Genomic DNA, 24,660 nt, shown 5'->3' with positions numbered 1-24,660 from the left:
TTTTAATTGCTGCTTGAAGATCCATAAATGTTAATTAGTCTAGAGGAAGCTGTCTCTAAAATGGCAGCTGTGAAACTGCTGGTACTCTGTACCACAGTCTATGCAGGAAGGCATTGAGTATTTTGCTTAGGCTCCCTGCTATGGGATATTTATTCTACAATCATACATAAATGTTAGAAGTTCAACTCTGTTTCTAGGTTATGAAATTGTAACCATATTTCTGCCTAAGCATATCTAGTGTACTAATAAGGAAGTATAGTTTCCATTTAAATGGCCTGGGATTAAATTGTGCACTAAAATGGAACAATACAGGGGAGAGCTTTGACCTTGCAAGCCTGTATGCCCTAGAGCAAAGCATTTAAGCATGTATTTATGGTCACCTTTCCCCAGCTCTTTTTTTGTACATATTAGTCCCTAAAGTTAAGCATATCGTCTGGAATGAAATAGATGTTGAATGCAAACTCTGATGTAATTTTCCACTCATTTATCAATGAAACAAAATAGTTTCTTTGCAGTAAATGTGTCAATAAGCTTGACCTTTGCTATTAGGAATACAATTTTGCTACATGTTCATGTATGTCCGGAGGAGTTACAAAATGTATGGTATCAATCATACCAGATATATACTGGCATCAGGTACATATTGCTCAATCCACCTACTGTACACAAACATTTGTAATATTTTATATATGTCTCCAGCTTTATGTAGTGCTGAGATTATCAATAGCCAAACACTGGGAAAGTTGTCCTTTGAATCCCCTCAAAAAAAAAAATCAACCAGTGTCAATATAAAAGGATATCAAAATGGGAAGAGAGGGAAGAGAGAATTTCTAAACCAAGAATGAAATCTTTTTTAAAAGTAAGCAAAACTTCCCCTTTAATTTTTCTTTACAGATTTCCCAAGCAAAATAATTAGCACTTCTAACACAGGCATCAGAAAGCCAGAACATACAGTTACTGACAAGACTGTTGCTTGTGGTGTTGTGGCTACTTATCAGCCTACTAATCCCACAAATTGTTGAGCACCTCCTGAAGATTTACAGTACCTTCCAGGCTGCCTGCCTGGGAGAGTGATGTTCACCCTACCTTCCTCTTCTGCCTGCTTTCCCTTCTGCACTGCCCATGGAAGGCAGTGGGTTACCCAGCCAGCACAGCACACAGGAGAGCCCTGTCCTGTCCTGCCTTCCTTCCCTGACATTGCCTGATCAATCACTTTCTCACAGTGGGTCTTGCTAAATTCGCCCCTGCATGGTGCCACCTCTCAGTGCCTGTGTCAGCGCTGGCAGAAAGAGGACAAGGAGAACTTTCCATGGGCTGCCTCTCCTCTTCACTGTGTTTTGCAGCATGCTAAGTTCACAGGAGAAGGTAACTTGCCTGTCCTCCCCATGGGACCAGCATTGGGAAGAGGTTTGAATGCACCCATGGGAGAAAAATCTGATGAGGGGGACAGTTGTGCTGAGGCATTAGCACAGGAGAGAAAAGGGAGGGAAAGTCATCTTTGGCAATGAAGGCAAACAGGAGCATCAAAAATTCAGTGGTCTAGCACACTTGTCTGATTTTTCTCATGACTTGATCTAGGTGATTATGTGTTTTAATAATGTAATTGGGTTTTATAGCTGTTAATTCTGTCTGTGATTTAACTGCTTTTTTTATAACTTAGCTTTTTAGTGTGCACGCAGTGTTTCTCATGCAGTTTTCTTCACCTGGGAAACAATTCAATATAATAGCCTCTTTCTTAGTTTATGTTTAGGGACCTTTGCATTGCACATTCCTTGCCAGATGGACAATAAGTGAAACTTGATCCTGTGAATATCTTACTGCTATTTTACAACTCATAAATACACAACTGGTAGATAATAATGACTCTGCAGCCAGGGATATTACATTTGTAGACCTCACCAAACCCTAGCTGACAAGTGCTATGCCTGCAGTAGTCGCTGACGTACCAGGTGGAGCTAAAGGCAGCAGGAGCAAGTTTCAGATCACTTGTTTGTAGCTGCTGCCACAGACTGCACAGTTTGTACTGCCTCACTCACTGAGCAGCATCTCCAGCAATACTGGACCATCATGTCCCCAGCACAGAAACCTGTTCCCATTCCAGTCTTCATTCCTCACTCTCATGTACTAAATGCTGAGTGATCTTCAGTTTTATAATTTCAAGAATGCCAGTCTTTAGTCAGGCATTCCTATGCAGGACATCAGTACTGGTAATTTCCTGTGAAAACATGAGCTTTCATATGTCACTGCAACATGTCCATTTCTGAAGAAGGAAGCTGTTGGGGCAGCAGACAAGTACTGAAGACTTGGTTGGATCCAGGAGGTGTTTTGAGGCCCATGCCTGAGCATGGAAATCTTCTGCTGATGCTGCTTAAACTAATACACACCTCATGGCTGCAGAACTGGGCCAGCTGCCCCATTGAGCAGGACAGGAAACAAGTGGGTTATGACTGGCAAAGGACAACTTTACTGCCACAGTCATGATCTTTGTACCTTTGACTTCCAATTGCTTTGGCATCCTCCTTCTCTTTTATTTTGCTTCCCATCTCCATGTGTCAGTCTGGTGATTGGTCTTCAAATAGAAAGAGCTGAATAGAAGAAGCAAAGGGATTGGATGGAAACAGTAGATATCTTACTGCAGTCGAAATGAACTGCTGCTGTGTGTGGTAATTCCATACATGAGGCTCAAATCCTTATGTCCATATAAAGCTGCTCTATTTGAAAACTACTCATATAGCAAAGAGGGGTATGCCCCGCTGGGTGACCCTGAGATTAGCCATTTCTTTCCTGGTACAAGATTTGTCTTGCTCAGAATCTGTGCAAGCTGAGGGAGTTCACTGTGCTGGTTTTCAGCATCAGACCTGCCCAGATTATCCAAGTAAGGGGTTGTGACCATTTAACCACACTGCAATTGCTTGCAACTTCTGACTGCAACTTGAGAAGTGTGACTGTATCCTCTGTGAGCTGTACTTCATCTGGTGGCATTTTTTTATATTTTGGACTGACCCTTCCATACTGCTTTGTCAAATCCTTACTGTAATCTCTTACCAAGACTGGCAAGTAGTACATTAAATATGGAATTTTTCATTCAGATCTAAAGAAGGTTTTGGAGATGCCTTATTTTCTTCAGGGATCTGTAAAAAGAAGGTGGAAGGGAGATGAAAAATTTATTTATTGAGAGGTTCAGTGTCAGCATTAATTACTTCTATATCCATGTATACCAAATAAGTAGTTTTATCTAGATAGGAAATCAAATTCAGGTAACTACTAACAGAGTAAGCTGGCCCCCTTTATCCATTGTCTCGGAAAGGAAAGAAAAGGGAAAAGGGAAAAAGAGACCATTCTCACTCCCTGCTTCAAATAATACTTGAGTATTTAATATTTCACATTTCATATGAAGTGAAAGAGTTCCCAGAGGAAGATATCAGGAATACTTTATAATTAAACTGCTTTGAAATTAATCTGTTCTCTAGGTAGGGAACAGATTCAAATCCTAGCACTCATTACACCTGGATGATCAACCCATGTTTAGAATACTTACTGAAAGGAGGAGGTGAAAAAAACCTCACTTCTAGGAAGGATGGATTATGGATAAAAACTGGAGCAAGAACTTGAAAGAGAGGCTGACCATGTTCCCTACTCCCACTGGAGCCCCTTACCAGCTTGGCAAACAGGGGTCTTGGAGACAAGACTCTGGTGTCCTCAGGGGAGGACACCAGAAGAATGAAAGAATATGTCTTTTGAAGTGATCTGCAAGTATTTCTCCTGGCCTTTTCAGCTCAGCTATCAAATTCAAGACAGAAAACGTATACAGTGCCATTTCTAATACTACTGTCTTTCAAAGCTTATTCTGCATCTGCAAATATTCATCTTTGTTGCACTTGAAATTAAAAGTAATAATGATATGGCTCAGTGTGCCTGATGGTAGATTTATTTTTTTCTCCTCAGCCTTTAAGTTTTGAGAGCAAGAAAAGCTACACCTTGAAGGTAGAGGGTGCCAACCCTCACCTGGAAATGCGGTTCCTGAATCTGGGTCCCTTCCGTGACACCACCACTGTCCACATCAGTGTGGAGGACGTGGATGAGCCTCCTGTGTTCGAGCCCAGCATCTACTTCGTGGAAGTGCCCGAGAATGTGGAGATTGGAACCACCATACAGATCATTTCTGCCAAGGACCCAGACGTGACCAACAACTCCATCAGGTCTGTCCTCTCTTTGTGTGTTGCCCCACAAGCAGTCCTTAACACATCTGGTTGGTGGGGCAGTGGTGAGTGAGAGGGACTCCTTCTTTCCAGCCAGTAGTGGTCATCAGTGGGTTTGGCAAACCAGACCTCATACACTGAGGGCTCTGTCAAAGCGATGCAGGAGCTCCCCCTGTTCTGTGGTGTGGAAGACATCAGCATCAAGCCTTGCAATGAGCTGGTCAGGCATGTCCTGACATTAAAAACAAGCCTCAGAATCTTGCCTGTGCTGGCACAAAACCTGACAGCGTCGCTGAGGACCCACTGCCATCCTGATGGCAAGGGGATCAACTTGCTTCTCCTTTTTCCCCCCTTCTCTTTCAAAGCTTGCCCTTCTCAACAAGCTCAAACATGCAGCTACTTTTGGAGCAGAGCAAATGCATGCTAATAAATATCCAAGAACTGTTAAATTATCTAGTGTCTGGTCAAAGATACAGAGTTAGATATTCCCATAAGGCAGTAATAGAGGTAAAGGTGCATTTACAACCATGGGAGCTTCATAGATGCAATTCAGCAAGGAGCCAAAGGAGCAGATTTGTGTGATCATAGCCCTCTCTTCCATAGTGGCTGCCAGCCACTGCCAGCCCCATTTATCACAGGAGGCTGTTCTTCTCCAAGGCCAGCCCACACAGAAATTTTCACTACCTACTAGTGCAGGCACTTTGATTATCCCAGGAGGTTGGCTGCTCCTCTCGTCTGAGAGTTTCAGGTGTTGAGCTGCTGTTTGAGTACCCATGCATTGGCCCAGCTTCTGAGATGCCTGTGTTCAGGAACAGTCCTGGGAAATACAGGAGGGAGTTGAAACATTGAGTACTAGGATTTTTTGAAAAAAGTAAAATCTAAATGAGCAATCCTGTGGGCTTCAGCTAGAAGATCTGAGTAGACACAAAGCCTGTTCTTCTTAATGGTATGGCACTCTGTGTTGCTGGTCTAATTATTTTTTTCATCTCTGCTACTTTAATATACCTATCTTTTCTGCCTACATTATAAGGTTATCATACTTCTCATGACATTGCCTCAAATTCCTCAGTAAAACTATTATACTGTCTGCATCATAATTTCATTACCCTAAACTTTTTTCCATTTGCATCCTATTTTGCTGATTGAATACTGTCTGGCATCATCTAAACCCTGCAATGCAAAAAGCTCTCTGCTAATCTGCTTAAAATAGTATAAGAATAATTCTGAGGACTATCAGAGGGTAGAATTGATCATTGTTATTTTTAATGAGTTTTTTCTTAGTTTTTTTCAGAGCTTTGCAGTGACTGCCCTTGATGAGCAACATTCTATAAACCACAGAATCCATCAACAAAGATACATTTAAAAAATAGTTGTAAATATGCACAGACTCTTTTGTAACTCTGTTCTTTGACAACTTCCTTCCTCTTTTCTCTCCACCTTCCTCCTTTTCCACTGCCCTTTCTTCCCTCATTCCTTCCCTTCTTTTCCCCCATGTTGAGGTAAAGGAGCAGATTTAAAAAGTAATAATAAATACCATTTGTAGTACTGTCTAAAATGCAGACAGTAAGAATTAGTTCTTGCCTTTTCTGTGGTCTCCTCCATTCATTCCAACTCCGTGCAGTATCAATCTGGCAATGTTTTAAGCTGAATTCTTCTTCAGCTTGGCTTGCTTTGCACAGGGCAAGGCAAGCTAAGAAAGACAATAATCCCAAAGATTTACTATGTTGCACAAGCTGAAATCCATCTCAAATTTAATCTGTGACCTGGCTCAAATCCTCACTTTCCCAGCATCCAGTACCTGGCTCCCACACTGTGAAATTCTGATGGCTGGAAATATGCCATGATTGTTTTTAAATTATTCAGGAAGATTATCTAAATAGTACAGTGGAAACAAGCGTGCAGGAGCAGGTACACTTAACAAGAGAACTTAGCTGGAGAATCTAGAAAAAGATCCACCTGTGCTTCTTGACACCGGTGCTTAATTCTGAACCACTAATCACAAGGCTATAGTCAATTCCAGATACTCATTGGCCTTAAAATGTCAGAGAGAAATTATTTTATAGCCCTCATACAAGAATAATTATACCAAAATATAGGAACACTCATACTTATTGTCTAAATAAATCAAATGCCTGAGGAATCTTTTTATTGATGAAGAGTTAGGAAGGACTGGGAAGGAAAGGGATACAAACCTGCCATCCCTTCCTCTTTGATTGTTCTGAAAAAGAGTGTAAAGGAATTTCCCAACAACATATCTCAATAGTGTTTTATATCCTGGTTTAATAAGTCCCTATATAAAGAAAAGGCTGTCATGCTTGTTCCAGTGAATGCATTCATGCTGAAAGGAGAAAATTCAGAAGAATGAGCCCTGTTCAGTGTCTGTTGTGACTAATGCTTTCAATTCCCATCCACTCTGATGAAAGTACCAACACAAAGGACAGAAAGTCTGGTCTCTGTTCTAGGCTGTGACATTTGCTGAGGCCTGTGTGTAGCTTTGGCCAAAATATCCCTTGCCATGCTCCCTCCCAGTCAGCTGAGAAGGCAGCTTGCATAAAGTGCCTTTAAGAGCAAGGTAATGCCTGTGAAGGACACTGAGTATTTTACCCACCCTGAGAAATCATCCCTTTGCCCGAGTACTGCATTACCTCTGTCCATCAGCTGCCTCCCTGCCCAGGTTTTCTGGCCCGCAGGCACCACCACAATCCCCCACTCAGAGGTGCAGGAAGCTGGTTCCCAGCACTGAACTGACACAACATTGGTCAGGAAGGCTCAGTAACTACAATGAATCAGCCCTTTTCTGACTGGATGCTGTGAGAAAGGCACGCATCATCCCCCTCGTGCTGACACAGCCCCATCAGTAACAGTATGCTTCAGGATGCAGGTGGAGCTTTTTCCCCTCAAGAAGGAGAGAATACAGAAGAAAAGGAAGGGAATGGTTCCTCCTCATCAACCTAGGTGCTCAGAGAATGAGCTGATCTGAAGCCATTTTCATCCTGTCTGAATTTGCCTAGAGACAGGGCATAATTAGTTCTCTCAGAAAAAGAAATTATACTCCTCACTGGCAGATTTTCTCTGTAAAGCAGATGTTCCTGCACTGTTCTGTGCCTTACTTTGAGGCTTCTTCCTCTACATTTTCCTGTCTTCCAGCTCCATTCAAGTACTAACTGCCCTGAATGCCATTAGCCACATGAACTTTTTCCAGCATCTCACTCTGGACCTATGCAAGTCAAAGGAGCACATAACTAGGTTATGGAAGAATGTGGATCTGCTTTGTACGACACTGTCCCCACTGCTGGGATACTTTGGTGGCTGTAACACACAGTTTTCACAAGGGTTGCATAATATTTTTCGTATATGCTCTTGCAGATACTCGATTGACAGGAGCAGTGATCCAGGACGGTTCTTTTATGTCGACATAACATCAGGAGCACTGATGACTGCAAGACCTCTTGACCGGGAGGACATTTCTTGGCACAACATCACTGTATTGGCCATGGAGCTGAGTATGGAGAATGCAGACTGTACATAGATTAAAGAGATACAGTAGACAAAGCAGGCTGAGAGACCTGAATTCAAAGTTCACATATTGTTATGCATTGAGTGGGAAGGCGCATTAAGTGAATTGCTCCTCTGACATCAACCAGCGAATACTGCATTTTATTTATTTTTTTATGCTTATTTTCACAGGGTGGTGGGAGGCATAGAGGATGGCAATTAAATGCAGAGTCCTTCTTTTTCAATTCATTAGCATTCCAGGGATTTATTTAAAACTCTTCCTGATGTGTTTCTGGCAGAGCCCTCTCACTTCAGAAAGCCAGGCTAAAGAAAATACTGCAAAGGCTGCACAGCTGCTAGAGCTGCCAGTCCTGCCTGGGAGGATTGAGTGGTGCAGGGATGGGTAGGCAGCAGTGATCCTACACTGCTAGGTCGCTAGTTGAAATCTGCTCTGGTTCAGCAGCAAGTAAATGACATCGCCATCTGCTTGCTACATAAATAATTTGGGCCAGAGTGCTTTGGGATCTTCGAGTATGCTGAACTCATTATGCATGTGGGTTTTACAATGAGCTAAAACTCAGCTCAGGATTCATCTGTGCCGGGTATTTTTCAAGGCTGTGAGAAGAAGGAAATGCTCATTTCATTGTGTCCGTATGAAAAATTTAGCTGAGTTTGAAATGCTCACAGATGTGAGCTTCATAAAGGAGCTTCAGATATATAAGCAAATAAAAGGTCCTCCTAGTCTTCACCTGAAATTCCTTCCGTTCACATAGCTTTTGCTCAAGATCTCAGTTCATCTGTGAGGGCAGCAGCTTTTCTGCAGCTTGGTGCCAATAGCTGAGTCATTCCTTGTGTCTCAGAAAGCTTCCTGCACATCTAGGCTGTACCAGAGATATGGAACACTTTGAGAGAACAAAGTTTCAACAAGTTTTCCCAAATTGCAATCGGCCAGCTTGAAAGCCGGGGAAATATTTCACAAGAGTTGGAGTTACTCTGCCCCATATTTGCAGGCTATTCCAGCGCATGATGCCTTTCTGTGCCCTTTTAAGTAGTGAAAGTGGTTGAGAGAATGGGATTTCACCCCCATCTGTTTTGACACTATTTTTATTTGCAGCCACCAGTGGCTATTGCAATACCATGAGTCTGTAAAAGCTGCCCCTGTAGCAGCATTGAGGGTGAGAGCAATAGGAAGGCATGTCTTCCTTTGGATCCCTTTCCATCAATCCTCTGTCAGTTTTGCTTTGTACATGTGCAGCACAATATTTTAATTTAGTGAATAGTTTCAAAAATTGCATAGCTCCGCACTCCTGAATAGCCCTAAAGGTCAGATCAATTATTTCTAAGAGTGTAAATTCAGCTGCCACAACAGCAGGTGTGTTAGCAAGATGTATGTATGCATATGTGGGAAGCTGAAGGATTACATTACAAATTAGGGAGAAACAACAGAGTTTGAGCATTATCCCAATGACACAATGCAATACATGTTGTGAACTGCAGTACACTGAACATTTAATAAAAATTCCAGAGTTTATGCAAACTCTCTATTGTTTATATGAATATATCATTTCTTGCTATAAAGGGAGATATATTTGGAGGTAAATGTAGAAAATGCTACAGCTAAAAAGAAGATTAAATACTAATATTAAAGAATTTTCTTGATTTTTGCACTTCTTCTGATCCCTTAACATTTTTTTCTTTATGATTACAGTTTCATTTTATCATTAAATAAAGGGGGGAAAGACAATTTCGGGCAGACAAGAACAGTAAGAAAAACAAATTATTCTGTAGTCACTTAGTTTGGAATTTGTGAAGATATGTGAAAAGATGTACAGATTTACTGACAAAGAAAGTTAATGCACCAGTGGGACAGAAACATCACAAATGATGTCATGCAGAATGTAAAATTTTCATTGCAATTTTAAGCTTCACTGAAAGCTTTTCTGTTCAATTTCATGTGTTATTACATTTTAAACCTCTCTGTACAAAGTATCAAAGACTTGACACTATTTTTGAGTTCAAGGAACATAAATTTTGAGCAAAACCATCTCTGAACTGGAGATAGAAACTGCCATTTTTAACAAGTTCTAAATAACAAGTCTGTCCTTAAAACAGTACCTTCCTAATTCATGCTATCAGTAGGGAGGCTCAACAAAGAGTATTGCCCAGTTGAAGGACAATAAAAAAAATGGGGCATTGTCTAAAACGTTTGCTGTAGAAATAGTTCATTGGACTGAACCAGGTTGAAGTCTTTTACAGAATTGCTTTGTTTGTAAAATATGTGATTAAATGGGGAGCCAGGCTAGACATAGAGCAGCATTTGCAGCTTCACTCGGAGTCACACAATACCCAAGTCACCACAGTTGCCAATGGGAAAATGTGATTTAGCACAAGCACAAGCTAGTAGTAGAAAACCTGATTTACCTCTTGAGCCAAGTGAGGAGCAGCCTCTTCCCCTTCCCACATACTGCCTTTCCTTACATTAAACCTTCCTTTTCCAGATAACCCCTCACAGGTGGGCAGCGTCTCTGTGACAGTGAAAGTCCTGGATGTGAATGATAACGCGCCAGAGTTTGCAAGATTTTATGAAGCTTTTGTTTGTGAAAATGCCAAAGCAGGCCAGGTGAGAAATGCTTGCACCCCCAGGGGTTGGGAAGGATATGCTGTCCTACATGGAGGCAGCATGCCAGGAAGGGTGAGTGTTGGGAAGAGCTACTCACACATTTCATCTGAACTCTTATCAGCAGCTGTCTGTGTTTCATTCCAAAGGCAAGAATATCCCACTGGAAGGAGCATCACATATAGTACCTCTTCTGTTTCTCCCACATTTCTTTTATTCTCCCAAAGTAGATTCTAGGCTGACTGCACAATACATTTCATAGCTGAAATAAAGCCTTCCCTTAGGCATGTGCCAGCAGGCAAAGAGCCAGTGTGTCCTGTAGCAGCATCAAAGAGAGGAGAAGTGTTATGAGAAGTGCCACAGAACCAGCTTAGGCCACGTGTGACAGACAAGGCTTACTACTAAATGTTTTAAGAGCCTTAAGCATACCTGGACTTATGGGAGCTGGACATAACTAGTACATCAGGTTCTAAGGGGTGCCAAGCAGAATATGTTCTGCTGTGAACTGGAGATGACAGGGAGTCAAAAGCAACACAAGACTTCCCGTTGCATGCACTCTAAAGGAGCAGCTTCAAGCAAGCGGTGAAGATTCTGCTCCTCCCTTCCAAAATCACATCAAAGGCTTTGAACAAGGTCATCAGTGCCAGAGATAGATGTGAGCTCTCCCTGGCTGGACCTGCTGCAAGCTCTGCTGCTGATTGTTTGTAGGGAGCCTCTTGCTCCACCACCAGGGTCCACGGTGGGGACTGATGCCTCCTCATGCAAAGCTGACTAGCTTAAATAGCACTTAAACACACAGACACACCTCTCATGATCTGTGAAGGAAAAGTTATACGAGTAGTATCACTGTGTGTTTGCTGAAGCTTCTCCCAGCTGTGTGAAACAGAATGAAATAGCTGCTCACTGCTGGGGTTGCTGTCCTTACAACTATCATATATAGGATATTTTCATCTCACCAGTTTACAGATCTTTTTAGTAATATAGGCAGTAGAAGTCATTGCCTAGACCTTTTTTCCTGGTTTTGAAGGGTGAGTGTCCTAGGTAATAAGCTGTTTAAGTTCAATATTGTTATGAATGCTAATCTGGATTACTTCCTTCAGCAGGAAACACTAAATTCTATTACCACATTTTTAAAAGTTCTGAAATCAGTTTTAACATGGTGAAAGAGCCTTTATGGGTCTGACATTTGCCTTTGAACCCCAAAATAATTTTCCAGTTAAAAAAATCCAGGTGAAGATTTATTCCTTGTCCAAAAAGATGCCAGAATGTTTATTCAGACAGTGCTCATTGTGCTTCAAGCTGTTAGACCTACTTTACAAAGCCTCTATAAGTGAAGTAAGAAATCTCTTTCTGCATTTAGCATTGTCTTTGTTTCTTTAGTTTGGTGATATTTATTGCATATGCATTCTGCATGGTTGGCTTTTCTCTCATTTCCACTGACATCTTGGGAAGAATTTTATTGATTTAAAACCAAAAGAGTGGCAAAATAATCAACCTGAAGTCCTTTTCTACCTGCATAATGAAGCTGAAAGTAAGTATGAGCTTTCTTACAAGCTCTCTAATGCACAATGAATCTTCTGAAAAACCTGGGCCCCCAAAAGACAAAAAGAAATGTGCAACAGAAGATAGAGATGCATGAGAGGAAAGCATCTGTTATTTGAGGTAGACTGAATATCTCTTCCTTTGTTTAAAAGTGATGTGCATGACCACAGCAAAATAGATGACCCCTGCAAGTTTTTGAGTCTCTTCTTGAGAGAAGATTGTACCTCTGGAAGGCAATTTTATTGAAATGTTCCAGTTGCTTATATTTATAGACATAAAATACACGTTATCAGTTTGATTGTTGTTTATATTATAAATATTTTGCTTCTCACCCATTTCTACTTTTCTCTTGTGTTTTGTAGCTGATCCAGACAGTGAGTGCCATTGACAGAGATGACCCACAGGAGGGTCAGCACTTCTACTACAGCCTGGCTCCAGAGGCAGCCAACAACCCCAACTTTACTCTAAGGGACAATCAAGGTAATCAGAGTGGACACAGACAGTTAGCTACTCTAATTTCTAATGCCTGAGTTGGACTTGAGAAGCTGTGACTTACAGTGGGTGTTAAGATTGCCATTTCAAATGATACCATTTGACACCTGCTCCTTAAAGGCAATAATAAAATTACATATTACTTAATACACTTGAAGGTTATAGGATATTTTCTTCTCTATAAATATTCTCTAGCAATAGGCTCCTTTTCCTTTTTCGAGGAAATGTGCCAGTGTTTTGTGCAAATTCACGTCTTTTGGTCAGGCTGCAGGCATCTCTGATTATCGGAGTGGAAATTGCATTTGCTCAAAAGGAGATGCTTAAAGGTAGGATAGTAACTGGAACTAGAAGACGAATCTGAAGGGAATTACATTGCTCTTTTTTTTTTTTTTTTGTACTCTACATGTTTTCTCCCAGGCACAGAAAAAAGGAAGGTTTTTGTACTGTTCCAGTCTTTTCCCCCAAGCACTTTTTTCTTTCTCCTTGCACATCCTCATTTCCCTAGAGAAAGAGGGAAGTAGGGAGGACTCGCAGACCCTTGGGGAAGTAACTTGGTGTACAGCTAAAGGTCTGTGTAAGATGACCTAAGTAGAAACTGAAACACCAGTGGGAAGACTCATGGCAAATCACTGGCATTTGAGCATTTCAACCAGTGGAATTTGATTTTTTGGGGAAAGCTTTGGTGGTTTTGGAGCCTGCAGGAAAGTCCTGCCATAGCAGGCCTTTGCATGACTGCTGTTGATAGATGATTTCCATGGCTAAAATCAGGCCCACACCAGCCTTCATTAGGAAAGAGGGATGACCTTGAGTGACCTGGTGCAGAGCTTGGAAAGTCAGTATTGAGGGGCTGGGTTTCAGTATGAGTTTAGTGTGTAAAATACCATGAATCAGCAAGCAATTCCAGAATAAATGGAGAGAAAGACTGGCCACCTGCAGCATCTATGGCCAGCCTCCAAGCCCAGCCTTGCTCCCACACACGCCTGCTTGCCACACTTACTTCCATAAGCCGCTATCTGGGCCACTCCAGGCATATGAAAGAGCAACAGAAAGGCTTCTAAAGAATCCCATGCATTCACTTACCAAACACGTCTTAAAGCATGGTACTTGCAGTGTCTGGAGCCTCATCCACAGCATGCTCTTTCATCCCAAAAGTATTTTTCTCTATAGTGTCCCTGAAGGCTCCCCACACAATTTCCTTCATTTTTATCCCCTTTTTTCTCTCCTTATCTTTTTTATCTGTGAGTATATATTGCCAAAATAAATGAACAAATATAACACAACTATTGCTAAAGCATTTGGCAAAGAAAGCTCATTTCATCCTCAAGGCATTGCTCTAAAAAAAGAAACTCGCAAAACTCCCAGCATCAGATGCACTTTTTCTGTCTCAGGCCATGCTTGCATAATTTATAGTGACAGCAGTGACTGAATCGCTGTGCCTCCCACTCTCTATAAAATACCAGTTTTCCATATACATATATACATATACATATATATATATATATAATTATCACAAGAAGCTTAAGGTACTATTAGTTACTAATATGAAATAAAAATTATAAGTATCAAACCACTGACTATTTGAATGATCCACATAGTAAAACAGTATAAGAATATTAAGCTATTAGAGAGCATCCAAAAGAAGGGCCATGAGGATGGTGAAGGATTTTAGGGGAAGCTGTATAGGGTGCAGCTGGGGTCATCTGGTCTGATCATCCTGGAGGAGACTGAGGGAGACCTCAATGCAGTCTATCATTTCCTTGTGAAGGGAAGCAGAGGGGCAGGTACTGATCTCTTCTCTCTGGTGACCAGTGACAGGACTGACCAAAACAGCATTAAACTAAGTCAGGGAAGTTTTAGGTTGGCTATGAGGAAGATGTTTTTCACCCAGAGGCTGTACGAGCACTGGAAAGGCTCCCCAGGGAAGTGGTCACAGCACCAAACCTGTCTCAGTTCAAGAAGCACTTGGGCAAAGCTGTCAGGCACACAGTGTGACTCTTGGTGTATCCTGTGCAGGGCCAGGAGTTGGACTCATCCTGAAGAGCTCCCCTACAACACAGCATATTCTATGACTCTATGATTAAGGGTTTATTTACTGCCTCAGAAATTTGGAGAGCAGTAGTCATTTCAGTAAAAGTAATTTATGCTTATATTTTCATCAAGGGGCCACTAAGAGCCCTACAAATCATGTAACTTGGGAACAGAGGGGGTAGCTATACTGTTTGTCACAGGGGGGCTAGACAAGAAACAGAACACACTTTGCTAGTCACAGCCTGTGCCCATAAACACGAGACAGGAATGCTTCCCAGGCTGTGGGAAAGCACTGTTAAGATTAGCAATTGTGCTGATTACTTGGTTGTCCAATATAGCAGTAAGAGAAACTGCAAGACATGGAGCCTCCTTGGCAACAATTAAAACCTTGATTTATACTGAGCAACAGATAGATCACAGTTTGCATTCTGATGAGCTGTTTTACATTTTTTTTGGCCCTTGTAATTCTGGTCTCTGAGAACTTCTTCAGTCTATTCATTCTTTGCATATCTTCAGCAGACAGAGAAATCCTATTGTTCTCCTTTATAGATGGAGATCTGGGGCAAGGAGAAATTAAGCTACTTACATGCTGGGTTCTCTTTGAGTTCAGTAAAACCAGTGAGAAATAGACATGATAAGTAGCTGCAACAATCTGGGCACAAATGGCTTCTCAAGGCCTTATAGGATAAATGGGGTGAAGCAGGGAATTGAGCTGGAGTCTCCCATCACTTTGGTGTCTGCTGTAGGGCATTGGCAGGACATCCTCCTTCCACCTTCTTCCAGGTGAGACTATGCTGGGAATAAGTCAGAAAGAGAGGCTTGCTGTAAGAATGAGCAACAAAATAAGCTTACTGCACTTCTAGATTAAACTCTGAGCTTATCTTCTGTTGAACCTCAATCACCGCCCTCCATCTTTGGGAGCCAGGAACCGTAGGAGACAGAAGACTTTTATAACAGGTGCAGAATCAGGGTCTGTCATGCCCCCACCAGGCCTGGTGTCCTGGCAGCCCTTTGCAATGCAATTAAATTTGTCCTAAGAAAAAATTTGAGCTATTTCTACCTTCCCTAAATCTGTGGTTTACTTCACACATGTAAGCAGTGAGCTGAAAATCCTCAGGAAAAGTTGTGACTCTTTCCCCAACCCAGTCGTGTCTAGATTGCCTGCTTCCTTGTCTTCTTTCTCCCACTCCTGATGGAGTATTTCTTTATATTATTCCTAGATCTTCATAATTACTACAATCAGGTTTAAAGTTTAACAGGCTAATCATCCCCAGCTCTTCTACAGGTGTGTGCAGAAAGAAATCAAGCCTTTCTTCTGAGAAGAGCATTGGTTAGGTTGGGACCTACACAGTGGTCCCCTGACCTCTCCAGAGAGGTACATCATTTCCAGAGAGGCAGAAAACTGCAGGAAGATGGTGCTGCCTGGCTTGTTCTTACAACGACGTGAAGACACCAGCCTGCAGACCTGTGGGAAGCTCAGTTTTCACACAAACGTGGAACCAACTATGCTGCAATCTTCAGCATCTCTGCTCAGTGCTGGAGCTAAGTGCTGCCAGCCAGCCTCTATGAGCCAAAGTTGCTGTGCTGGATGCTGAGAGGAAAAATATTGTGCATTCTTATCAGGCCTGCTTTTTCTTTTTGAAAAGAAGGGCTTTCGTGTCCTCACAAGCCCTCTTCTCTTGATGGCTGGGGCTTAGCAGATATCAAATTTGGAATAAAATTGTGTATTCCAGTCTCTGCCATGCTGCATCACGTTCCAGCTCATACTTCACACTGCGCTAGCACGTCAAATCACATTGGATTTTGATGAGTCACACAACAAGCTTTGGTACCAATGTATTTCACTTGCAGAGTAACAGGTAGAACAATTCTTCAGGCATGATTTGGATGCCTGCCTAGTACAAAGCAAAATGAAGCAAAAGGCCCAGAATGTAATCCTGAGAGTTACAAAGAGAATTTAATTACCAAGAACATTTAAGACCTGGATGATATGGTCAGGGCATCACAGCAGAGGTATATATACATATATATCTTTCAATATTAGATCATAGAAACTTGGTTTTGGCCTGAAAAAAGAGTGGTTAAAAACCCTTGAGATCTCTCACTAGCTGATTTTGCACAGCTTCTGTCAACAGCTTGTGACTTCTTTAGCAGGCAGAGTATGACCAGCTCAGAATAATTAATCTTTTTCTCTCTCACAAAGAGCAATTTTACATGAAATGAAGGTTTGCTGTCACCTGAATAGAAGCTGTGACTTCTAGTGTAAGTCAGTTTAAAGAAAGTGAATCTTTCACCCAGAAAAGAGAAATACAACCAAATTACTCCAGTTAGGGTGACTCAAGTATTTTCATTGACACAGCATAAAAGCACTTTGCCACTTTCTGCCTTTGGGTTGATTTTCCTCATGACAAAACTGGCCCAGTGATGAAAAGATGTGATATTAATAACTGTGGAGCATATATAGAGGGCACATAAACAGGCCAAGGGAGAGAAAGCGCTTGTATGTGCCCCAGTAGAGAGAAGGGAAAGGTTTGAGCAGGCAAGGGCTCCTGTCCACAGCATTCCCTTTGCCCAGAACCCATGGGAGGCACAGGGTACTGCTCTCTGATGAGCTTTGGGACACATTCCTGAATCATTTAGGTTGGAAAATGCCTCCAAAATCATTGAGTCCAACTGTTAATCTAATGCTTCTGGGTCCCCCACTAAACCATGGCCCTAAGTGCCCCATCTACACATCTTTTGAATGTCTCCAGAGATGGCGACTCAAACACTTCCCTGGACAGCCTTCTCCAATGCCTGACCATCCATTCAGTGAAGAAATTATTCCTGATATCCAAGCCTCCCCTAGCACAACTTGAGGCCGTTTCCTCTTGTCCTATTGTTTGTTCCTAGGAAGAGACCTACTAATGTTTGTCCATACCCACTGCACACACTCAGAGCTGCACTGCATATCAAAGGTGAAATCAGTAAACACTGACACATAACCAGTTTTAAGCAACTTTGGGATTTTATTTTGCACCTGGTGTTTTTTCCTCAAAGCTCCAGCTCTTAGGACCACACGATTTAACAAGACACTACAATTTCACTGTATATTTGCATGCAGACATGTAGCACACTTCAGAATTTTATGGTTTTAGAGTAAAAGCTTGAAATGTCATTGACGTGCAAGAAAAAAGACCCTGAGATTCTTTTCAAAAAGCATGTCACAAATTCAAATTGATCTCACAAACTGTGGAACCTGATATCTCAATACTTAGGTGTGCCTGTACTCTCTGATGCCATAAGATTAGAGGCACAGAGTTTGTAACTTCGGCCATAGTTTAAGTCAAAGAGACAAATCTGGCTAATCTAGCTTGGTTTGCCTATATTCCATTCTAAGGTTTAAATCTTAGCTGTACATGAAGCTCCTGATTTCCCTTCAAAAAGCCATCAAATCATTTTTGGTGTCTAGACTACAGTAGATCATATAGCTGAATTTATCTGCATGTAACCTGAGTATCTACACTGAAAAAAAAATCAGCCAAGATTTAAATCTTAGCAGAGAATGGACAGAGGAATAATAAGGAAATTGAACACTTCTATGTTAATATTTTAGGTTTTTTCAGAGTCTACCTGTGATCAGAAGGTTTGTTGCCTTTTCCAGGCAGCAATCCCATTGTGCTAATCCACCTGGGAGAGCTGCTCAGCATCCTGCATTTTCAAGCATAGTAAATGTACATTGGTAACAACCTGGAGATGCAGATGGCCAGACTGTGTGACCTCTTTGGAGCAGGAAATAAAACTAAGTAGTAAAAGAAACTGCATGAAGATAATTTCCCAAAAACTGCCACAGCATCAGTGCAGAGAATCAGAGCTTGTAGGTTTGCCAAAGAGAAAAAGTACCTGTACTGTTCCCCCAGTAATCTTTCTTGGCCCTAGCCTTGCAGACATGTTTGTAAGAAAAGACAATTTTCATGCAAGTTTCTTTAGTCTCTTTGGTGACTCAGATCACACTGGAGACATTCAGTCCTGCACTTTCCAAAAGCACTGAAAAAATCAACACTCATCTCCAAAGACTTATGCTTTGGCATCCTGAGATGAGAATTGAGAACAAGCTCCTGAATCCATTTTTCACTTTTTTTCCATTTTTTTAGATTAGGAAACTTGGTGCACATTCTGAGAAATTTGAGAGAGGAGATAGAAAGGAATTCAAATGCCACTGGTAAATGTTGACATTTTAAAAAGCATGTTGAATATGAAGGAAAAAGCCCCAAAGGTAGGAATTTCCCTTTAAATGGCCAACAGCAACTGGCTGTTAGGTCACTCTTTTACTATTTTTGTCAGCAGCATCATTTTGATTCCTTTTGATTTAAGTTCTTATAAAAACAGGCAGTCACACTAAATGAAGCAGAATGGTCAAATCAAAGCAGAATAATTCTGACGATGACACAAAGCATTCTGGCTTTTTTCTATGGCAGAAGTACTAAAGAAATTGCATGTACTTCACAGAAAAAATGTTTAGTTGTGAATTTTCAACTCGCTGCTGCTTTAGGGTAGCAAGCTCGGTTTTTTCCTTTGTCCCCTTGTTGCCTCAAGCAGATGATCATGCCATGTATCAAAAACCACAGAGTACCATCACAAGTCCACAAAGGTCATATGCCAGCATCTCCAAAATGGTGGCAGCGTCTGAGACCTAGAAAAGCTGCTGAGCATAAGCAAATAGGAACAACAAGTTGCCTTCAATTGCTCATTTCTGTCTTGCCCTGGGAAATCTGAATACTGTGAGTTTGCTCTGGGCATCTTATATCACAAGGGGTAAAGGCAACTCCTAATGTGTGTATGCCTCTCAGGTTTGGATCTATGGCCTGAGAGGATACTGGAAGAGGGGAAGGAGAGGCAAAATAATTAGTGTTTAACTGATTAAAAAAAAAAAAAAAGAAGAGAGAAGAAAAAATGAATGTGGCTCCAAGGCTGATTTTTTTAACGTTTTTTTCTCTGCAGAATGTATTGGCTATGCAATATAAGCTGTTCTCTCTGTTTATTTCCTGCTCCTAGACAATACAGCATGGATTTTGACACGGCGCTCTGGCTTCAGACAAAATGAGCAGAACACATTTTACCTGCCCATCCTCATCAGTGACAATGGGCGCCCGGTGCTGAGCAGCACGGGCACGCTGACCGTGCACGTGTGCAGCTGCGACGAGGAGGGCGCGGTGATGTCCTGCAACGCCGAGGCCTACGTCCTCCCTGTCAGCCTCAGCCGAGGGGCGCTCATCGCCATCCTCGCCTGCATCTTTGTCCTGCTGGGTAAAGCCTGCACTTCTTCCTGGGAGGGACAGACTTTTCGGTTCTGGCCATGGTGCTGATGCACCAAAGGTGTAGGACCCAAACACACACACACATCTGTGTATACCTATATATGTAGATGCATGCATGCCTAAAGGGCCAAATCATGGACCCCATGGTGTAGTCAGCTGCATATGGCTTCAGGATCTGGACTGTAGGAATGGGGGAAAGGTATGGCCTGCAAATATTTCTGCCAGATGCCTGAAGTGCTAGGGTGTCTGATATGGCCATGCTTTCCTGCAAGGGTATGGCAGTGGAAGTATTGAGAGCTGTGGCTTGGGGCAGGTTAGTTTCTCATCCTGATCTACAGGAAACAGTAGTGGTAAGCCCAGTTCCATTTCTTGTCTTGGAGAGAGATATCCCCACCTCCATCCTTTTTCCTTGAGACTCTACATTTAAACGGTGCCTGTGCTGCAGTAAAGGGGCTGAGGGTCTTGCATGTGTTCTGTCTCCACAATTAAATTTCATGCTTTCCTTGCCCAGACATCCTATGTCCCCTGTTAGCTGTTGGTATCAAAAGAACTTCAGTTCCCTTGTTCAGTCTATCAAATTATGCTATACTAGTTCAAAACACACATTCTCTGGAATTTCAGGGGACCCAGTTTAAGGAACAGTGTAGTAAGATACAGGAAAAATTCTTTTAAAGTGCCTCAATTCTGGTTCTTCAAAGGAGCCTAGATACATCAGCTCCAAATTTCAGTATCCAAAATCTTTGCTGAGTTCTAACTCTGGAAATAGTCACCAAGTGATGGCACACTTTCAATAGAAAAGGGCTCCGGTGCCTGTACGACCACTTCTCCCCATGCTAATAAGCACAGCGAGGGTGAGGAGCACCAGCACTGCAGCACTGCAGGAGGCTTGCAGATAAACAAAAAATTCCTTCCAGCAGACTAAGGGGCTAGCTCTGCGTTTTGCTGTGTAGGCAGACATATCACCGTGGTGACTTAGAACCATCCATCTCTGTCACATGCAGCATCCCCAAAGCAGGCTACAAAACCCACCCACAGAGCAGAAAACAAAATATGTCTATGGCACTATGCTGCTGCAGATAAACTGTTACTGACCTCTGAGCTGGCTAGCTTCAAAGTGGCAAGCACCACTAGATATCCATGTCCTAAGTATCACCAGGAGTTAAGAATTCAGGTGAGAAAGGGGACAGATTAGCAGGACCTCAAGCTCCCAGTTTTGACTGGGATGTGAGAGAGATTTCTTCACCCCTCAGCTTGCAAACACCACAGCTCTTTAAATCCAAGGGGCTAGTTGGGCTCACCCAGGGGAAAGTAAGGCAGAGGAAAGTCTGAAGCCCTGGCAAGATCTGTGTCCTTGCTGACAGCCCCGTGTCTTGCTTGGCTCCCGCAGTGCTGGTGCTCCTCATCCTCTCCATGCGGCGCCAGCGGAAGCAGCCGTACATCATCGATGAGGAGGAGAACATCCACGAGAACATCGTCAGATATGATGACGAGGGTGGTGGGGAGGAGGACACGGAGGCCTTCGACATCGCTGCCATGTGGAACCCACGGGAGGCCCAGCTGGTGGTGAAGAACCGGCAGGACATGCTCCCTGAGATAGAGAGCCTCTCCCGATACGTGCCTCAGGCGTGCGTCATGGACAACAATGTCCACAACTACGTGCTCGCCAAGCTGTACGAAGCTGACATGGACCTGTGGGCGCCTCCCTTCGACTCCCTGCAGACCTACATGTTTGAAGGGAACGGCTCAGTGGCGGAGTCGCTCAGCTCCTTACAGTCCGTGACGACAGACTCAGACCAGAGCTACGACTACCTGACGGACTGGGGGCCGCGCTTCAAGAAGCTGGCTGAGATGTACGGGGCCACGGACAGCAGCGGGGTTCTGTGGTAACAGGAGAAGAATGGCAGAGGGCTTTCTGAGTGAAACGCTGTCCAGTTCGGTCCATTCTCATCAGATGCTTCCATGGACATGGGTGAGGCCTCATAAAAAAATAGCAATACAGTGCTTGGATGAGAATGGGAAGAAGGGTGTGAATGAAAGTCTCTCCGGATCAGCTTTACTCAGTTAAATTAAGTCACATTTTTGAAACTATGAGAAACAGAAGGAAGGAAGTTTTTTCCTGGTTCTTTCAGCAAAATTGGAGAGCTCCACAGCATTGCTCTCTCTCTCTCTCCCCCTTTCTCTCCCCTTTGTACGCGGCAGCTTACTGAGCTCTATACATCAGGGTTCAAAGATCTATAAACTCCAACTGTAATCTCCAACTCACTGAGAAACTGTCACCACAGAAGAGTTGCTTCCCACTGGTCATTTCTTTCCCCATTAAAACAGAAAAGAATTGCTTGCTAACAAAAGAAAAAATCCACAAAGCAGAAAATTGAAACTGGAATCTCAGAGGGCTCCTTGTAAACTAAACTCCTCCCTCTGTTGCTAACAGAGCTCTTTTTTAATCCTTTAGAAACAAGGCTGAGGTTGGAGGTTCTTTTCCCACGTGACTGAGAGGGCTGGGGAAGAGGCTTTGAATTTCTGCTCTAGTTTAGTGGCTGATCTGTGAGTCACTGGAGTTAACACTAATCCATCTCCTATCAAGTTTGTGTAAATTTATTCTTGACTCTTTAAAACCATGACTCTGCTAAACTGCTCAGAACAAAACCAGAAAATCTGCCTCTTTTGCACTGTAGATGTCTCTTCCATGTGCCAAATGTGAAGATTAGATTCTACCAATGAAAGCCAAATGAATTTTAAAATAAGAAAAAGCTATATTTGGTAACTACATGGGTTAGATGGGCTTTCCTAATCTGTGTGAGGTCAATCCAAGGGATGTTTACATACTGTAGATAACCTACTTGAACAAATGCAGTATTATAGACCAATAAATGGATGTAAGAAAATTACATGTATAAGTTTTGTATATTTGTTAATTTTGGTAATAAATATGATGTACTGCATACAGTACAGTACCTTAGCACCTCTTTTAATAAAAGTTAAACAGAAGGGAAAGTCTGATGGCAATTTATTGACTACTTTGCACACAGCAGTTAGTGCTTATCTGCAGCTTGACATGCCTTGAGCATCAAGAAAAAAGGGTTCATCAGCATCATGTCAAGGAGACAAGGCTTCAGTTTGCAGAACTGAGCAGATTGTCTGCTTCTTTTATCATTGTTCACTTGGACATTGCCCTTAGCAGTGAATCTGCCCAAGTACAGCCCACCAGACTAGTTACTTTTCTAATCGAATCATGATGAAATCAAAAGAAAGTCTTGCTTGATTTTTTTGAAACATTAAGGCCAGGGCATTGATAGGCTTGGAAACCAATTACACAGCCCTGACAAGTGTCTCGTGACTTCAGAGCCATGACAGACTAAGATAAAATACCTATTTATTCTTACTCTGCAGTCAGTTTTGTGCCCAGGTGTTTGCATGTGTAAATGAGGAGAGCTAGGGAAATTACACTAACACAAATTTCATGGAAAGTGGCAAAAGGCCTGTGAAAGCAGAACAGTCTGCAATGGAATTTGCAGGTTTATTTCTAGCTAAGGACTCTCTACACCTCCAGTTGCCCAGAAAATATATGTGCACACATAGTGCACATAACCACCCAGTTACCACACTTTCACTATGGGCATGCCGTGCTCAGTTCCTGTTGCAGATGTACACAAAACATTGCAGTCTCTCCTTTGCTAATCTTAGGTTGTACCAATTTAAGGCAGGAGCCATGTTTCCATAGACTCACACAATGTCACACATCCCTGGAGAGCTATGCACCCACCAAGGAAAAAAGATTTTAGTGACTTCTTTCTTGTTAATCTGATGTGATGAAAATCTGGGCCTTCACAAATAGTATACCAAGGGTTCTGCTTATCACCTGAGCATGCTTTACACCATTGCAGAAAGGGCACTGATAATTATTTGATAGTGATTCTTTTACTCATACCATAGCACTCACCCTCACATGTCATATTGATTTTAAAACATTAAATTAGAACTGCAGCCATCATGATGAAGGAAGTAGTCTAAAGGACACAAAGCTGCTGTTGAAAGTCTGAGAGATTCCTCACCTCCTGCCACCACAGATACGACAGAACACAGGCAGGAGGACATCTATTCCACCACTTCCCTGTCTGATCTAACCATTAGTTTTACATATTTTAAGCAGATGCCTTTTTCTTCTTAAAGCCTCAGCTGTTAAAGCTCTGTTACCTTTCTGGGCAGTTTTTCTCGGCATCAGTACACTCATTGCTGAAAGCCTTCCAGGGGAAGTATAAGGCATGTACCCCCTGCAGCCATACAAGCCTGCAATGCACATAGATGACCTTGTCCCTCCACAGAGCTATGATTTGGTATTTTTAGACAATTACTGTCTCTCACAGTAGTCACAGTCTACAGTAACATAAAAGCCTCTAGATTGTTCTTCGTGTCTTGATTCCATGATGGTTTAAATCTCCTATCGTAGGCAGAGTGGGAGGATGGGGTGTAAAAGTACAGTCCAGCATCACACTGCCTTCAACCTCCTGCATGAGTGTTACCCCAGGACAAGCTGCCTGATGCTCTGTTTTGAGTCCACAGAAGCCTCCAGACGTGGTCTCTGCCAGACAGGCTGTGCAGCAGCCAGGAGCAGCTTCCCAGGGTGTGTATCCTCCATTATGGAAAGACCAGCAGCCCTTTTGCCAGGGGCTTGCACTCATGTCACAGGGGAATTCATAACCCACCTTCCTAAGCTGCATGTCAGCAGTAGGCTCTCTGATTGTCCTCAGGTTTTCCTCCACTTGTGATCACAGTCAATAGCTGCACAGCTTGATGTTGTGACACTTACCAGCTGGTGTTTAGTAGGCACTTGGCAGCCTGGCACCTTTTTTTCCATTTTATGGAACAGGTGACAGTGTTTCTGCAGTCTGTGAAATCTCTATGCCAACAACCAACACTTGCATCTATCACAGTGCCACAAACAAAACAGAAGAACCCTCTGGTTTTGCTGATGAGATATGAAAAGGATCCA

General features: G+C 42.5%; 1 protein-coding gene across 3 annotated transcripts in view; it reads left to right on the top strand.

Annotated features, from left to right (window-relative positions):
• CDH20 (cadherin 20) overlaps positions 1-22,658 on the top strand; it is a 118,588-nt gene extending 95,930 nt beyond the window's left edge. For all 3 annotated transcript variants that reach the window (XM_036404488.2, XM_036404494.2, XM_036404502.2), the window contains 6 exons: positions 3,946-4,199; positions 7,566-7,702; positions 10,193-10,314; positions 12,216-12,333; positions 19,408-19,659; positions 21,058-22,658. In XM_036404488.2, the coding sequence (XP_036260381.1) occupies positions 3,946-4,199; positions 7,566-7,702; positions 10,193-10,314; positions 12,216-12,333; positions 19,408-19,659; positions 21,058-21,557 (1,383 nt within the window). In that variant the 3' untranslated portion in view covers positions 21,558-22,658. The remainder of the gene's footprint in view (positions 1-3,945; positions 4,200-7,565; positions 7,703-10,192; positions 10,315-12,215; positions 12,334-19,407; positions 19,660-21,057) is intronic.
• Positions 22,659-24,660: the final 2,002 nt, after the last annotated feature.

This window comes from Molothrus ater, chromosome 1 (assembly GCF_012460135.2).
Source record: "Molothrus ater isolate BHLD 08-10-18 breed brown headed cowbird chromosome 1, BPBGC_Mater_1.1, whole genome shotgun sequence".
NCBI classification, from domain to species: domain Eukaryota; kingdom Metazoa; phylum Chordata; class Aves; order Passeriformes; family Icteridae; genus Molothrus; species Molothrus ater.
This window is presented reverse-complemented; position numbering and strand designations above follow the sequence as displayed.